This window comes from Phycodurus eques, chromosome 4 (assembly GCF_024500275.1).
Source record: "Phycodurus eques isolate BA_2022a chromosome 4, UOR_Pequ_1.1, whole genome shotgun sequence".
NCBI lineage: Eukaryota > Metazoa > Chordata > Actinopteri > Syngnathiformes > Syngnathidae > Phycodurus > Phycodurus eques.
In genome coordinates this window covers 22,290,692-22,309,637 of record NC_084528.1, presented here as the reverse complement: position 1 = coordinate 22,309,637, position 18,946 = coordinate 22,290,692, and the positions used below count along the sequence as shown (strand labels likewise).

The 18,946-nt window shown below is 38.0% G+C and overlaps 1 protein-coding gene across 4 annotated transcripts in view; it reads left to right on the top strand.

The window, feature by feature from the left end:
- The window catches only part of rspo1 (R-spondin 1), a 28,664-nt gene extending 11,120 nt beyond the window's left edge, over positions 1-17,544 (top strand). The window contains exons 2-7 of one of the 4 annotated variants that reach the window (XM_061675698.1): positions 2,013-2,227; positions 2,310-2,440; positions 5,929-6,129; positions 10,560-10,703; positions 11,847-12,059; positions 17,037-17,544. In XM_061675698.1, the coding sequence (XP_061531682.1) occupies positions 2,344-2,440; positions 5,929-6,129; positions 10,560-10,703; positions 11,847-12,059; positions 17,037-17,179 (798 nt within the window). In that variant the 5' untranslated portion in view covers positions 2,013-2,227; positions 2,310-2,343 and the 3' untranslated portion in view covers positions 17,180-17,544. Of the gene's footprint in view, positions 1-2,012; positions 2,441-5,928; positions 6,130-10,559; positions 10,704-11,846; positions 12,060-16,370; positions 16,435-17,036 lie in introns of those variants that run through there. The other 3 variants (XM_061675697.1, XM_061675699.1, XM_061675700.1) reach the window with 3 other exon arrangements.
- Positions 17,545-18,946: the final 1,402 nt, after the last annotated feature.

Below are 18,946 nucleotides of genomic sequence, written 5' to 3'. Positions count from 1 at the left end.
CCTCATTTTCTTTCATTATCTTGCTAGTGAGGAAGGACCACCCATCATCAGGGTCTTCATGTCTTCTTGGTGTCCTCTTCATACCCGTGCTGTAAATACACGTTGACCTTGCCACTAAAGATGTCCCGGGTGTGTTTTGACTACAATTAATATTCCAAAGATAAACACACTCTGGTCATCATCATTATCAAGTCCAAATATAGTTGTGTATGGTGTCTGTTTGTGGTTTGTTTGCAACGACAGGAATGATACAGTCATTTGTTTGATATTTTGCTAATGTTGCTAAGACTACATGTTATCTATGTGTTGATATGTTGTTGATAAGAGATGGCAAGCTTATAGTTCATACCGACAATACAAAGTCCCGATTCCTTACAAAATTTCACACATGAAGTCTAATTTGAGCTCACTAGCAATGCAGGTCAACAGAATATAGTCCCCCCCGTGACCCCCTGACCACATCATTCATTTGATTGGCCACTTGCTGTCAGGCTGTACTCATTGGGGCTGATACAGTATGCCAATAGCCCAATTGAAAAATGGTAAACGCTATTCACGCCCACTGTAGGAACAAGTAAAACAGCCACATGCTTCCACACACTAATCTGAAAACAGAACGGCAAGGATTACTGGATACGCTTGTTCAGTGGTGTCAAACGTATGGCCCGCAGGCCTGAATCGGCCCGTCACGGGGTCCAATCTGGCCCATGAGGATAGAGAACACATTAACTGTAAGTTTTCAATAAAGGTAACTTGCTGCTAATTTTGTCCACTGGAGGTTGAAGTGACAACCATTTAAATGACGTAAATGTCATTCTGAAATTGGCTGGTGGAAATTGGATTTGACACCTGATATTGATGCACTTTTGAAGGCTAAAAAGATGCCAAGTATCAGGAGCAAAGTAAGCCTACTTCATAGAAAAGGCTGTGCCACCTTTGCACTGTGGAGAATACAGTTCTGTGAAAATTAATACCTTCTGTAGAAATATTTTCTCACGGTAAATATTGCAAAATATCAGTAAGGTCAAATTGGGGTCAATGTGGTCCCTGAACTTAAATAGTGTTGACACCCCTGCATTAATGCCTCAAATAGTGGCGTCCTCTCTAATAGACGCTCTGCCTTAAACTGACCTCCTGACTAAATCTTGTTGTAACTTCAATTAAGTGCTCTTGATTGTCTGCTTTGTGTCTCTAACCCGTTCTTACAAATAAAGGCCTCCTCTCAAATAGACACATCCTTCATTGAAAGGCCTCTTCCTGTCACTTGGGTAAATAAATGCCTCAAGTCATTGATTGAGGAAGTACATTATGCATCCATCCATTTTCTGTAGCGCTTATCCTGTTCAGTGTCACGGGTGAGCTGGGTATACAATATTCCCTGAAAATCCATGAGTAATTGAGTGTCCACCCAAAAAGGTTCGTAATTACCTATAGAAACCACAAAATCTTTAATTAGACAAGGTTACGGCCTGACTAAATGAAGCTCCTCACCTCACTGCAACAGCTCGCCTTGGCCCGAAGATGACACAAGATGGCACCAAAGCAGTATTTTTACATTAGACATGGCTTTAACCTCAGCACAAAAGCAATGAATAGGTGAGACAATAGCAGAGGATAATTTCTGAATGCTGAAGCGCGAATATGCAGCTTGTTCACTGTAGAAACACTCAAATAGGGTTTGGAGTTAGGAGTTAGGACTTTGGGTAATATACAGTCTTCCATTAACATGGCTAGGTTAATTTAGAGACTTTAGTTAACCTGGTTAGGAGTTTGGGGTGAAGGGTAAGGTTAATATGGAGTCTTCAATTAACCTAACATGCATGATTTGGGGATGTGGGAAGAACCAGAGAATATGCCAACTTCCCACATAAAGGGCTGAGATTTGAACTCAGAACCTTTGACTGTGGGGCAGATGTGCTGACAACATACTTCATCATGCTGCCCAGACATATGGAATTAATGATTTTAGCTGCTAAAACCGTTTCTTAATTCTTTTCATTTTTCCTTCGCAGCTGTCATGAGGAGCATGCCTGCATCCTTCTATCAATATGTGAGCCGTCAATCAAGTTAATAAGACCTGTGAGCGCTGACCACCAACAAGGAAGAGGAAGTGTAACTACCCTTCAGCTTCATGGGTTGAAACGCCAGATGTTCGACAGCTTCCATCACCATTTTGCTTCAACAATGCATCAGCCACTAGATTGAAGGATACCGAAAAACAGAGGGGGTATAAAGACATCGAGATACACGACAAATCATCTATCCAACTCTGAGACGGGACGGGTTTACCTGCCCCACCTAATCCACAGGGGACCCCGCGTCGTCGGAAAACCAACAGGGACTATGCAGCTGGGATGGGCGGCGCTGGTGATGGTCTTCCTCAGCACCATGGGTGACAGTGATGTTGGAAACCTTTCCAAGACCAGAAAGCCCAGACGGGGTGAGTGACCAGAGGTGGCAAAAATAATCACACTCCTTGCTTAAGTAGAAGTACAAGTACTGGTGTACAAAAAGTACTCATTCAAATCCTTTACCTAAAGCCTGGAACACACAAGGATTTTTCAAATTTTAAAAGATTGTTTATCTGTTACAGATGCCACACATGAAGATAAAAAAAAAAAATCTGCCATTTAACAGTTTTGGTTGTACGGTGTGCGGTGTCCTCTGATAATCTCAACACAAAACACCACACATATAAAGATTCTGTTCCACCACCGATCTGGAATAAAGTCCTTCAAGACACAAATCTGGCATGATCCAACGTAATCTAAAAAAAACCAAAGAAATGACGATGAAACACTACTGGATATGTTGTGCCTATATTTCCCGAGAGTTGCCCAAACGACTGGAGGTGGGTGTGTTGTAGAATTGTGATGTCAATAAAAAGGCCTGCGTTTGAAAATACTTCTTGCTGTCTGGTGAACCCACTTAAACAAAACACGACACTGAGTAGGACATGTTTATTTCTATTTATGGCCACTTCCTTGTTCATCAGTCACTTCTTGATTGGCTACATTCCGTTTCACGTCACAATTCACGGTGTCATGACTCGGCAGATGTCGGCTTTCTCGGCATACGTCAAGATTTTTTGTCGTAAATATTAAACACGTTTAATCTTTAAGATTTTTTTTAGACTATTTTGAGAAAGAAAATGACTTTATTCTGGAAAGATTAAAAAATATTTCCTCTAATACGACTTTGCATATTTTTTTTCCATTTAAAAATACAATTGTATTCTTTTAATATCATAACTTCATTCACAAAAATTTGTACAATATTCCTGTATGCCTAATAGCATAATTGCCCAAGTCATTTTTGAATGTTTTGGAAAACAAGACAAAAACAAACAAACAACAAATTCATCAAACAAGAACAGTCCAGTCTACTCTACTCAAGTCTACTTTTACGGGTTAATATGACCTGGATGACTCAGAATCTACACAGGCATAAAGAAAAAAAACAACTATTTTTATCAAGCACGTGGGTATGTTTTATTGATATTGTGAGTCAAAATTGACTTAAAGCAATTAGCAATTATGCTTTCAGGGTGAGAATCCTGTTTGTAAACTGAATTGTTCAATAACTAAGGTGTTCATGAACCAAGGTTACACTGTAATGTGTGTTTTCAGTTAAATGCTGTTTCACATCCGACTTTATTTTGATGGTCGGTGTTGCCCGTCTGCCGCCGACCCTATGGCCAGAATGAGTCAACACTCGAGACAAAACACAAGATTTGTTTGGCACCATTTCAAGATGCTGCTGCTCGCATTTTAGCTCAAACCTCATGCCGTGGGTATTATTTATCTGGGAAGGAGTTCCTGACGTTCTTTCCTTTATGGGTTTGTCTCCGCGGGCCCATAATAATCCTGACATTAAAATATGATAGTTCAAAGGCGAATACTTTCTTCAAAGAATTTTCAGGAACTTACACCAGGCCACCAATGTGTGCGTCCCAAGTACGGGAAACGCACGATGCGTTCCGAGGAAGTAGTAAAACTTCATCACCGTGTTTCTTTCTGTTTGTCTTCTGTGAATGAATGAGCTGTTGACTATGAAGTTCTTGAGGTCAGAATCACAGACTGGTATTTCTTTGTTGATGTAAATGGACGGACAGATATGGGGTGTGACCGATTGACGTGGTTTCCTATCAACACAATGAGATTCCTTTTAGCATGCATCAATGTGACCGCGACCCATAGCCATTTAAGATTTTTTTTCAACAGATGTTTACCATATTTGTGTGCGTCAATGGACAGACACTTTTGTGAATCCACAAACTACTGTCAGTAGCCAATTATGACATTTTTTTCAGACAGATATTTCACAAACACATGCGAGATGCGACAAACTTGACATGGTGGTACAGATCAATGCAATAAAATTCCTGAGCGACCATGACCGTAGCTGACAAAGACTTTTCTTTTCCAGAGATGCTTACCATATTTGTGTGTGTGAATGGAATGATTATTACATTTTATTCTGAAAAGAAATGTTTATTTTCTTGAATAATATGCCATACAAAAGTTTCTCCAGAAAATATGACTTTATTCTTATAATATTAAGACATTTACTATTAGTTATTAAAGATATACAAATTTATTCTTGTAAAAATAAAAAATAAAAATGTATTCAGGAAGAAAAATATATTTTTTTCTTAATACCTGGTAATATGAATTTTTTTTCTTGACAAAATACATCTCATTATAAAAAGAATTTAAAAGATTATTCTGTAAAAACCTTTTTTTCATGATTGTTTTTTTTTTGCTTTTTTGCTTTTTTGGAAAATGTATGACTTGCAGCTTTGGAAAAAAATATGACACCAAAAAAAAACAAATTACTGGACCTTTTTGGGTGTTTTTACAATATGTTTATTTATTTATTATTATTTTTTATTTCTGCACATAAATGTTCTAAATGACAGTATTTGCGTTATGAATTTGGATTATGATTATGCTTATTTTACTCAAATAAACAGAAACCTTGAGATACGAGCCGTCTTTTGACTGCATCTTTGCTTTGATTTGCGAGCGCAAACTTGATTCAGTTCAACTCACTTTACAATGAACACCACTGTAACATTTAATCAAAAAAGAGGTTTCAAGCTATTTAATGCCAATCCCATTTGAAGTTTATGGTCAAACTAAGCATAAAATAAAGTGAATTACAAGTTGTGGATGCAAAGCCTCAGGAAAGTCAGCTATCTTAATGATAACAAACCTCCACCAAATGAATGGAAAACGCCGTTGACATGCTAACCGTTAGCATCAACAACCACTGTTTTAGAACCCTTAAAGAAACGGATGTTTGAACGCATTTGGTGGAGCAACACATTTAACAGATAATATAACATTACTCACAGTCATTTATTCTTCATCCTTGACAAAAAATGACAAATATTACAACAACTTCAAGTGCATCTCCAAAAGGCACACCCTTGCGCTTACACGAAAATAAAGAGGCAACAGCTTTTATGCTCGACTCCAGTTACGCCATCTAGGAAAATAGAACCCTAGATGATGGATGACGGGGTGAAAAAAGTACAAATTCTGATAATTTTAGCAGAGCTGTTGTTACTGGCTGCCACTTATAGGCGCTTCTTTCATCAAATCAGAGAAACAGATAATTTTGCTGTGGTCTCATTACTTTTTCCGGAGCTGGATTTTTTTTTTTCTTGAAAAAGAAAGTTTTTATCATATTTTGTTTCTTTTCAGCATGGCCCTAATACTCCTTCGTAAATGTCTGTCTGTTGTTGCCCCTATGCGTGGGAATGCCGGTAAAATATGAAAGAATCATGATGTTATTTTAACAGGTCAACTGTGAGCAAATGTCCCTTGTTAAAGCACTACAAATATACCTGGAGAGAATGTGATAATTTTTCATGTGGTGCGAGTGGACTCCGTTCATCATATTTGTTTATTTATTTTTCAGCATCAGTGGGTAATGAGGGCCTGCCATCTTGCCCCAAAGGCTGCGAGCGCTGCTCTGAGTACAATGGCTGCATCAAGTGCAAGGCCAAACTATTCATTTACTTGGAGCGCAACGACATCCAGCAAGTGGGCGTGTGCCTGACCTCCTGCCCCATGGGATACTTTGGCATGAGGAACCCGGAAGGCAACAACAGATGCACCCGTGAGGCCTGCTCGCTCAATCCCAGTATTTTTTTCAAATGTCAATTTGTTATTGTGAAAAACAAACAAACAAACAAAAAGCCTCAGTCTATTTATTTACAAAAAAAAAAAAAAAAAGTTGGTTTGTGAGGGCGGCATTCCTGTATTTTGCAGCCGAGGGGAGCCAACAGCTGAGTGTGCAGCTAATGTGCTTCTGCTTACCTCCTGGAACTATTGACTTTACACATCCATTGTTGTCTGCTTGTTTTTTTTTTTTTAGGGAACCTCAGTGTTTTCGATTTGGCCTTCATTTGAACAGCAAATACCAAAGAAAGCCACAATCCATGTTTTTTTCCCCCCATGTGGCTGCGTTTACAAATATTTTTTTTTCTGTTTTTTAGACAGATAGTGCTTATTATTATTATTATTATTATTATTATTATTATTATTATTATTATTATTATTATTATTCAGTAGTTGTAGTAGTAGCAGTAGTAGTAGCAGTAATAGTAGCAGTAGTAGTAGCAGTAAGAGTAGCAGTAGTGGCGGCACAGGGGATAACTGGTTAGCACATCTACCTCACAGTTCTGAGGACAAGGGTTCAAATCCCAGCCCCGCCTGTGTGGAGTTTGCATGTTCTCCCTGTTTTCTCCGGGTACTTCAGTTCCCTCCCACATCCCAAAAACATGCACGGTAGGTTGATTGAAGACTCTAAATTGCCTGTAGGTGTGAATGTGAGTGCGAGTGGTTGTTTTATATTTATGTGCCCTGCGATTGGCTGGCGACCAGTTAACTGTGTACCCCGCCTCTCACCCGAAGATAGCTGGAACTCCAGCACGCCCGTGACCCTAGTGAGGATAAGCAGTACAGAAAATGGATGGATGCTTGGATTAGTAGTAGTAGTAGTATTCATCTTCTTCTTCTTTTCCTTTCGGCTTGTCCAGTTAGGGGTCGCCACAGCGTGTCATCCTTTTCCTTGTAAGCCTATCTCCTGCATCCTCCTCTCGAACACCAACTGCCATCATGTCTTCCCTCACGACATCCATCAACCTTGTCTTTGGTCTTCCTCGAGCTCTCTTGCCTGGCAGCTCCATCCTCATCATCCTTCTTCCAATATACTCACTATTTCTCCTCTGGACGTGTCCAAACCATTGAAGTCTGCTCTCTCTAACTTTGTCTCCAAAACATCCAACCTTGGCTGTCCCTCTGATGAGCTCATTTCGAATTTTATCCAACCTGGTCACTCCAAGAGCGAACCTCAACATCTTCATTTCCGCCACCTCCAGCTCTGCTTCCTGTTGTCTCTTCAGTGCCACTGTCTCTAATCCATACATCATGGCTGGCCTCACTACTGTTTTATAAACTTTGCCCTTCATCCTAGCAGAGACTCTTCTGTCACATAACACACCTGACACCTTCCTCCACCCGTTCCAACCTGCTTGGACCCGTTTCTTCACTTCCTGACCACACTCACCATTGCTCTGGACGGTTGACCCCAAGTATTTAAAGTCCTCCACCCTTGCTATCGCTTCTCCCTGTAGCCTCATTCTTCCCCCACCAGCCCTCTCATTCATGCACATATATTCTGTTTTACTTTGGCTAATCTTCATTCCTCTTCTTTCCAGTGCATGCCTCCATCTCTCTAACTGTTCCTCCAGCTGCTCCCTGCTTTCACTGCAGATCACAATGTCATCTGCAAACATCATGGTCCACGGGGATTCCAGTCTAACCTCATCTGTCAGCCTATCCATCATCACTGCAAAAAGGAAGGGGCTCAGGGCTGATCCCTGATGCAGTCCCACGTCCACCTTAAATTCTTCTGTCACACCTACAGAACACCTCACCGCTGTTCTGCTGCCCTCGTACATGTCCTGTATTATTCTAACTCTCCAGACGTCCGCATGCAGTGCCACAGTTCAGACTGTGGCACTGCATGTATGACTTTTTCACGAAAAATACATACCTTTTTTATTAAAAACAAACTTTTAATTCTGGTAAAAAAACTTTTAATTCTGGTAATATTTTGACAATTCATCGTTAGATAATATTTTGACAATCAAGTTATCAATTCAAAAAAATGCTGCTTTTTCCTTGTAAGATTATGACTTTTCCATGAAAAATACACCTCATCTTTAAAAAAAACAAACAAAAAAGAAAAATCCCCCAAAATCAACTTCTTTCAGAAAAAAAGTACAACTTTATTCTAATAATATAATGACAATTTATCGTGGAAAAAATATATAACTTTATTCCCGAAATATTAAGCAGTTTTCGGGTCGGTGGGGTGTAGTGTGACTTCTGGTAAGAACATGACTTTTTATCATGGAAAAGGTCTTAAGAACTCGTCTTGTACAATTCTGACTTTTTTTCCTTGAAAATATGACTTTTTGACACAAAAACAAAAACTTTTTTGAACAAAAACATGACTTTATTACTTTTAACTTTGCTCTTGACTTTTTTCTTGAAAAATACAACAAAAATTAAGATTTTGTATTGATAAAATATGACTTCATTATCCTAATATTGTGTGTTTTTTGGCTTGAAAATTGTTACCGTAATTTAGTCTTGTCAGAACACAACGGTTTTCCCCCAGAGTATTATTAATATAGATTTTTTTTCTAAAAAAAACATTGACTTTCTTCATAATAAGACATTTTTAATTTAATAATAATGACAATAATAAAATCATTTCCCCCCCCCAAAAAATACAACTCCTGCCCTGCGAATATTTGTCATATTTGACGCTGAATGCGAAATGACAGTGGGCGTTCACTTTCACATGGGAATGAGTTTATTATTCATTGAAACAAATGTTGTTCTTTCAAACACTGCGCTGTGTTTAGATCGTGTGTCCTCCTGGCAGTGAGCCACACGCAGCATATCGAGTCAGTGCTCTTTAAGCTCATCACAGAAACACAAACATTCCATTGAAAAGTGCCAATTGGCATCATGGGCCAAAGCGTCGCAAGATTCCCAACTTTTTTGCTGCTCTTTTCCTGGAAGTCGGGGTTCCCAAAGCCAACGCCGGCTTCGTGAGGAAGTAGCGCTCGCTCGATCGTTTGCATCGTCTGCTGCTTTTAATTATATGCGTTTCAACACGTTGTTTGTTTGAGAAACAAAGCAAAAGCCACACCCTCACAAAACAACCTGTGTCCACTCTTGTATAAAGGTCCTGGAAGCGATATTTGAGTAAAATTTTGCAAATGTTAAAGTCACCTTGTAGAATATTATTAGCGAAAATCCGCGGATAATTGACATCCGTTATAATTGCATTAAAAAAAAATTGAAACCCCCCAAATTCTTGAATAGGTGTTGATAAACCGCCAATCAGTGTATTCAAAGTTAGTTCTCCCTTAAAAAAGAAAACAACTAAGAAAAACAAACAAAAAAGACAAAGAAAATCGAAAAACTAAATCCACTAATAGGTGAATCCTCGGGTGCCAAACCATGAGTATGCAGGCGCTCGCTGTATTTGACATTTGCTCTTCTTAATTCTATTCTTTGACAAATAGGTTTCAAGCTATTCAATGCCACTCTGAAAAAATAATTACACATTACACACAATTACACATTGTAGCTTTGCCTTAGAAAAATCTGTCTAACAAACAATGCAAAACACCATAGATGGGCTAACTCATAGCATTGATGTCACAGTGGTATAACCATTTAACCAACAAATATTCTAACACAAACGGTGAAGCAACAGATTGACATATAATAACAGAATACTCCCAGGCATATATTCTCTATCCTCTGCGAAAAACGACTAATATTGCTGCGGCTTACTGCGGAGTGATGTCTCCATTTATAGCTGTATGTCTGTATTATACTGTCTAACACACCAGAAGGAGCAACACAATGTCCATTGAATTGAAGCAAAACTGTGGCCAAAGCTGTTTATTTCTTCACATTCTATTTCATTATGTTATTACTGTATGTTTTTATAAAGTACATTATTTCTATTAATAAGGTATTTCCATTACTTTTAACAGGGAAAGATGATTTAAGATCTGAGTGTTTTAAGTTACGAGTGTTGTGACATAACAAATTAAACTTGTATCTCAATGCATTACTGTATATGAATATCTTTTTTTAGGTGATCAGGATAAATGTGTGCCTACCGGTACGCCCATATAAAGATGTTAACGTCAACTAATAATTTCTTCAGTTTTTATTTTGTCATAACGACTCATAAAGATGGTCAGGGTAAATGTAAATGACTATAAAACAATGTATACATTGCATTGTAATGAATCAGTGTAAAAGTAGACATTCATTTAGGAAATACAGGTGAATAAAAATTGCCAGAAATATAAGTCATGAAGTAAACTACAGATATTTGAAAATTCTACTTGATAACAGTACTGAAGTATTTGTTCTTTGTTAAATTACAAGGGTGCCTGTTTTATGACCGTGTTGTTAAGTCATTGAAATCGTTTTTCTGTCTTGCAGAATGTAAAATTGACAACTGCGACTCGTGTTTCAACCACAACTTTTGCACTAAATGCAAGGAGGGGTTGTATTCGCACAGCGGACGGTGTTATGTTAGCTGCCCTCCCGGCCAGCTCACCGCCAACGACACCATGGAGTGTGTGGGTGAGTCACCCAAAAACTCCCCAAAATAAAACTTCAAATCAATATTTAATGTCACAGATTACAAATAAGTCACGCTAAGAATGTGACAGCCGTGTTCCCGTGAGTGCGCTGCAAATGATTGATACCTCGTCAGTCAGTAACGCCTTCTGATTGGTTGTTTTTCCTAAGGCGATGTGTTTTCTTGCAAATCAAGCAAGAGGTCCAAGATGGGACCAGAGAGGGACGATTTATTTTTTTCACAGATCATTTTAATCGCGTATTACTGTCAAGCGGACAGTATTAACAATTCTTTTTTTTTAAATTGAAAACTGGCCAAAGAAAAAGCATGGGCGAAATAAACATTTTTTCTAAAAAACAATATAACAATATTAAGAGAATTCATCTTGAAATAAAATATAGCATAACCTTACTGCTGGAATATTAAGAATTGTTAAATCAGAAAATAGAACTTTAGAGATTTTGAATTTTTAACAAATATAACTAGTCTTGTGGAATTCAGATTTTCTTTCACCCCCCCAAAGAAATAACTTTTTCCCAAAAATACACATCTTTTCGAAGATATTTTTTTATCTAAAAAAGTAACATTTATTTTAGTAATATTATGATAGTGTATCTTGAAAAAATTTTTATAACCTTATTCTCAGAATTTTAAAATCAATTTAGCTTGAAAAATATGGTTTTATTTTATAAGATTAAAAATTCATTAAAATAAAAAAAAGGGCTTCATTCTCATAATATTCCAACTATTTTTCTTAAAAATATTACAATGTTTTGCTTGTAATATTACAACTGTAACTCACAGTTGTTGTAACTCCTGCTTCAAAATGTATTGCACAAATGTTAAATTATTTTTTTTATTTTAAAAACAAACAATTTTTAAAGATTAAAGGCAACGTGTTGAACTTTAAAGTAAAATATAACTGAACTGTACTTCGGCAGTGATTCTTTTGCATACCAGCAGAGGGAGTCCACATGCCACCACACTACGAGAATCACTGGTATATGACATTTTTAAAATTTGTCATTGGAGCAAAAATAATCACAAATTATGCCTAGCAATGAGTAATTACATATAATTAAAAAAAAAAAACTGCTGTTCCTCACTCACCTCAGGCCAGTGTTTCTCCTCTTCTTCTTTCCCAGAGTGCCAACTGTCCGAGTGGAGCCAGTGGGGTTCCTGCATGAAGAGGAACAAGACGTGCGGCTTCAAAAAGGGTTCGCAGTCGCGGGTCCGCCTACCACTGCAGCACCCCCGCAAGCGGGACCCCCCCTCGGGTGCCTTGCAACACTCTCAGCCGTGCACACCGCAGACCGAGAGGCGGAAGTGCGTCATGGCCAAGACGCCCTGCGTGAGCGGTAAACGCACACAGTCACATTACATCGCACAATACTCCATTTTCATTGATGGTTTTTAAATTTTACTTTAGTTTCTTCATTGAGCCTTTGTGGGTGGTCAGAATGTTAGGAACTGCTCCGTATGATACAGTGGAGTTGTACTGTACATTGGTGGAACACAATAAAGAACATATTGTTATTGTTTTTCTTTGGCTTTTTGGACACAAAGGTACCATCCAAAAGTGTGATAAGAACAACAGAACAGGACACGGAATTTAATTTAGTAAACTATAACCCAGGTCAAACATATGGCCCATTGACCAGAACTGGCCTGTCGGGGTGTCCAATGTGGCCCGTGGCCTGCATTTTTTCAATAAAAGTAACTGTTGTTACTGAAAACACTTAATATACACATAACAATTGCGTTTGACTTTTTCTTTGACTTTATTTTTGGCGTTTTCATGGTGACACCTGTACCATAGGTTAAAATGTCAATCAAGAGTGAGCATTATTATCTGTGTAAAAGCACCATTTTTGCATTTTTTTAAATTTGCAGTTGTTTTGCAATAAATGACATGTTTGCGCCTGATACGTCGTTGGAAGGTTAGTTTTATATATACAATTAATCTTCAGTTATAGTTGGAAACTTTAGAGAGGTGTAAACAAGTATATGACAGGGGTGAGTAAACTTCTGTGATCATCTTCCCATCATGATGCTGATCATCTCCGCTAAAATCGCCTACATCCTCAGTTTACCCAGATAATGCAATTCTACTGAAATAAATAAATAAATAAAAACTCCTAAATATATTATATTCAGTATTTGGTTCAGTTTTTGTGTGTGTTGTCTGAAAAAGTGAAAATTTACTTCGGCCATTATTTTAGGAAGGTGAAGTTATGTAAAAAAAAAAACTTTAACTAATGATGATTACTAACTAAACTAATTTATGTAATTTAAAAAAAACAAAAGTATTTACAATAAATCAATGAATGCATTATTTTATTGAGCTGAATGAAAACAGAAAATAAAAGATGTATTTTAGTACAATAATAATTCATCCTATCTTTTCAAGTAGCGTATATTATTTATACTTAATGTTATGATCATTTATTAAGCAATTATTTAATAAAATAAAAGAGTTTAGTTGTAAATCAGACCTTGGCAAAGTACAGCCCATGAACCACATCCAGCCCGTTGATAGTCTCTGACTGGCCCTCGCTGTCTTTGTGAAGTCAAAATAAAATGTAAAATCTGCAACGCTTATATTTTGAAAGTGGTGTTTTTATGTTGATGTGCATGTGTCGGTAGAACAAGCCAGCAAAAACAACGACTTGTCTTCAGTGTTGCCAACTTAGCGACTTTGTCGGAAAAGCTAGTGACTATTTAAAAAAAAAAACGAGGAGCAACAATGCCAACAGTGCTCCTCATGTTAGCAACATTGTCATTTTGTGCAACATGGAAAAAAAAAACCTGAGGAAAGCGCAACATCAATAGTTTGTCTTTTTATTTAGGAAAAGAAGTGTACCTAATATCGTGGCCGTGTGTAAATTTATTCCGTCTGGAGGGAAGTCGGCTGTTCGGTGGACAGCTGCCGTTGAGAAATTAGTTCGTGTGCGAATTCACCCGGGAAAGAATTTCATCTCGGGGCTTGAGAAAACAATTAGCGGTGAAATATTATAAACTTCATAAAAACCTCCCAGGTGTTGAATCTGCAGGAGGCTCTGAATGAAGCATGAGCAGGTGTCATCTGATGAGCCATCGCAGATGTCGTCCTTGTGCCAACATGCACAGATCAGCGTATTTCTTGTACGTTAGTTACAGTGGTTCGCGCCAAAGTAATAATTTTATTGCTTTGGTCTAAGCACAAAAAACAGTGAATAAACAAGATTTTCAGCTAATAACAGAAGATGGCTCGCTATCTTGTGAATGGCAAATCCCGAACATGCGCAGGTTCATTGTTATCTTATATTTTTAGAGAATAAATTTGTCTTTTCTAGAATAAAAAGTGTAATTCACAAGAATAAAGTTGTATTTTTGAAATTCACATTAAATTATGACTCTTCCCTCATTACAGTTGTCTTTAATGTTGTAATATTGCGACTTTTTCTTGGGAAAATACGATTTTATTCTCATAAGATTTAAAATCTGTCAAAAAACTGTCTTTACTTGTAGTAAAGATTAGTATTCCCCCACATATTTGTGATTTGCTACTCACCTATTTAGCAATTCGCTGAGTTTTTTTGTGAAACCGATTGTCATTATTCACTAAAAAACTCATTCTCTGTTTTTGTACTCAAGCCAAAGCCCTGTCAAAAATAAAGGTAGTGCTTTGGCACCATCTGGTGGCAACTTGGTGCCAAGGAACTATAGCGGTACCTCAACTTACGAATGATCCGATGTAGGAGATTTTCGAAACGAGAGCCGTCGCTCGGCTGAATTTTGCTTTAACTTGCGAGCAAAACTGATGGATGTAGCGAACTCGACTCAACTCATTACACAGCAAGCGGCAGTTTGCCAGAACAATTCTTTAAAAAAAAAGGTTTCAAGCTGTTTATTGCCACTCCCAATTGAAGTTTGCTGTCAAACTAAACAGAAAATAAAGACAATTACACCTTACTTATTTAAAACTACATAACAGGCCCTGCAAACGTCTGCTAGCTTAATGCTAAAACACAATTCCAAAAGCCACAGACAGGCTAACGAATAGCATCAATGTCACGTTGTTGTAAACCTTTAAACAGTCGATATTTGAACACAATTTTCTATCCTGGACCCAAAAGTCTGAGAAGCCCTGCGTTACATCGTCAGACCACGATTGAGGTGACGCCCCAGGGAGCAGCTGTGGCTTGTTCTGAGGTAGTGGAACACAGCGTGGGCAGAACTTGTATAACAGTGCGTGATGTAGTGCCATACACATCATCCTCTCTCCTTCATTCGGGGGCCTCAGGCGGGGGCAAAAATAAGCCCTTTCTCTGAAGGCGATATTCCATTTGTCAGCCATTTGTTGTTTGGACTGGATGGAGAAGGATGAGGTGCAATCAGGGCCGGCATAAATTGATGGAGCACACCTCTCCGACTCAAACCACCTCGACCACATCAGTTACTTGTTTGAGATGTCATTACATCTTTACACCATTAGTTAAAATTGTCTTATGAGGCTTCAACCCCATGAGCTTATACACTGCAGGATCAACTCCACTCCAAATGTGGTTGAACGTTTACATTTCATGAATTTATTAGTCCTTACTTCCAGCAGTAGTGATAATAGATTTTTTAGATTGGATTATAATTTTCTATTTTAACAGTGCTTTATATTAACCTTTTATTTGTACATTAAAACATTTCTTTCTTTTATTTGATTAATCGCTGAAATAATCGAAAGAATAATTTATTTTCAAAATATTTGATAGTGACAGCCCTATTTGCAGAATTGATAGAAAGACAAAATAATCAGTCATCTGTTTTTCAACTATAATATACAGTATATCATATGTAATAATAAACATTAGATAAACCTGGACATATAATTTAAACTCTGTAAAATAAAAGAGGTATGGCTGCTTAAGTGGGTTATACAAAAAGGTCAAACTATTTGAAACACTTCTCAGTATGATTCAGTGCAGACCGCAACCACAATAATAAACAGTTTTTAAATTAATCCCTATCTGACTGCCAATATGCAACAATAATGCTGCTTGCAAAATGAAATAAACTCACTTTATAATTAAATACTCATGAAAGTAAAAAAGGTCTGAGATGGATTTTGGATATGGATGGACAGATTAAATAATTAAACAAACTGAAATACACTGGCAAAAAATTGCAAACTGCCGTAGTTGTTGGAAATGTGAAGAAGAGGCCTTCATCCTGCAATGGATAGAAAAGGGCTTTATATATATATATATATATATATATATATAGCTATACACACACACACATATGTATGTATATATATATATATATATATATATATATATATATACACACACACACATATGTATGTATATATATATATATATATATATATATATATATATATATATATATATATATATATATATATACATATATATATATAAATATGCCGGCACGGTGTACGACTGGTTAGCACATCTGCCTCACAGGACTGGGGACCGGGGTTCAAATCCCGTTCCCGCCTGTGTGGTGCTTGCATGTTCTCTCCGTGCCTGAGTGGGTTTTCTCTGGGCACTCCGGTTTCCTCCCACATCCCAAAAACATGCGTGGTAGGTTGATTGAAGATTGAAGACTCTAAATTGCCCAAATGGTTGTTTGTTTCTATGTGCCCTGCGATTGGCTGGTGACCGGCTCAGGGTGTACCCTGCCTCCCGCCCGAAGATAGCTGGGATAGGTTCCAGCAGCCCCTGACCCTACTGAGGAGAAGCGGTAAATTTTTATTTCATATAGTTTTGTTTTGTTTTGCTTTTCAGTTCTTATTTTTAATTGTTAATTTAAAACCATGTATATTTTGACCTTTCTGTTGTCACCAGCGTGCGAAACACTCTCCAGCGCTTGGCACGTGTGCGCTTGTTTTCCAGGAGGCGCACGGAACCATAACAAGTTCATAACAGACATTCGTCAGTGAAGGGAGCTCGCCCGCCTCGGCTAAACAAAACGAGTGCAGCCTGAGTAATTACCACAAGGCACTCGACATCGTGTTCGCTTTCACTTCCAGGACCCTTTGACGATGTTTACTCATTGTGTTTGTGCATTTTAAAAATGCTTAGGGAGGCCAATGTGGTTAAATGAGCCAGTAGTGTTTTAATTCAAGACTGTTCAAAGTGTTTCTGCTTCACTTGTTTGCATAGTTTGTTTCCTAAAAAGAAGACAAACTATTGATGTTGCAATTTGCTAAAAAGAAAATATTTAAATTTTTGCTGCTAGCAGTTTGTGTGTGAACAGATTTGGAACCTTAAAATCAAGGTATAAACCGTAGATTTTACACCTCTAATTAGTACCATTCTTGCTTGTCTCATCAGAGAAGACTCGGGGAGGCCGTCTCGAGAACGTGCCAAGAATCAAAGAGGGCGGCAGCAGTGGCGGCGGCGGAGGTGGGAGGAGGCGAAAAGCCCAAAGCAGGACCACTGTCGTTCCCAACGTCACGAGCAGCTCCGTCACTTAAACTCGGAAGGATTGTGACGAGAAAAACCTACCGAGATGACGTTGACGTCAAGCTGACATCTTGATGAGAAAACAATGCGTAGGGCCGCTTCTAGATGCTGACTCCGCAGGTTTTCCCAGTCACCTAAGACGTCCGATCATGTGAAATCCGTTCCTCGTTGGCTCTGGATTGATGAAAAGATAAACAATGTGTCTTTTCCGTGACTGGGAGCAAATGGAAAGCAAATACACAGTGCAAGCCACTGAATATGAACAATTATTATACTGCTTTGTTTGCAACAGGGTTCTGATGTTTTTGCACAGTTGTGACTTTTTTACGTAAACATTTATACGTAGACAATATTCTCATATGTCTGTTGCTTTATGTGACCGTACATAAAATTACAAAGTATTTGTAAAGTTCTATCTATCTATCATAGTTCCAGTAGAAAGTCCAAATAAAAAGAGGAAGCTTGTTTAACTTTACTCGGATACCTCATTTAGCAGGATACAATCAGTCAGTTCACACCACATTTAAATACAGGTTTTCTCTTCGGCACTCGAGCAGTCAAAATTTTAAAACGATGTCCACCTTTCCGGGACTGTTTTGTCTCATAAACAACTCTGATTATATTGAGGGCTACTTAAAATCAATGCGTGTGAGGTAGATGAGATCAGAATCAGAATCAGAATCAGAATCAGAATCAGAATCATCTTTATTTGCCAAGTATGTCCAAAACACACAAGGAATTTGTCTCCGGTAGTTGGTCATAAAAAAGTCATAAAGCCTGAGTATATGTTTCTATTCGGCCCTCGAGAAGTCACAGAGTCAGCTCTCTTGTAGGCGTGATTTTGAAATTATCTCCAAATTTAAGGGACTGTTTTGTCTCACAAAAATCACTTTTGATTTTTTTTGTACAAGTTTTTTTTCGGCGTTGGAGCAGTCAAAAATTTTGAACTGATCTCATACTTCTGGGGACTGTTTTTCCTAAGTGAGCTTATTTTGAAGACTACCTTCACCAAGGAGCCAAGATCAAAAGTTATGCAACCTTTCATTACATGTTTCTTTTCAGCGCTTGAGCAGTCACAGTTTTCATTATGATCTCACACGCTCACGGATGTTTGTCTTCATAAAGATCTCTTATGATTTTGAGGGCGATTTAAACCAATGTGTTTGAGCAGCTAAGACAAGGTCATACAACAGCATGGGTAAATTTTTTCTCTTCGGCGCTCAAGCAGCTACAATTTGCAACTACTAATCTAAAAATTTCAGGGACTTTTTTGTTTAAAAAAAATACACTTTGAAGAATACCTAAAACAAGGTGATTGAAGGAGTTGGGATCAAAGGTTAGAAAGAATGAGTGGTGCATTTCTCTTCAGTGCTCGAGCAGCCACACTTTTCAAACCATCTCACAATTTTGGGGACTTTTTTTAAATCAACAAGAGCCCTGTTGATTTTGAAGTACGGGAAAAAAGTGGATAAACGAGTTGAGATCAAAGGCTCGTTTTGACGCTTGAGCAATCACAATTCTTAATTGATCCCCCCAAAAAACAACCTTGAACTTTCAGTGAATAGTTTCTCTCCCAGAGCCCTGTTTATCTTTGAAGGATATCCAAACCAAGGTGTGTAAGGGGGCTGCGTTCAAGGGTCATGCAGCATGACTACGTTTCTTTTCGGCGCTCAAGCATCTGCACATTTTAACCGAGTTTTAATCTTAAACTTTTTAGGGACCATTCCTTTTTTTTCTCATAGAAATTATGATATTGAGTTATATTTAGGCAGAGGTGG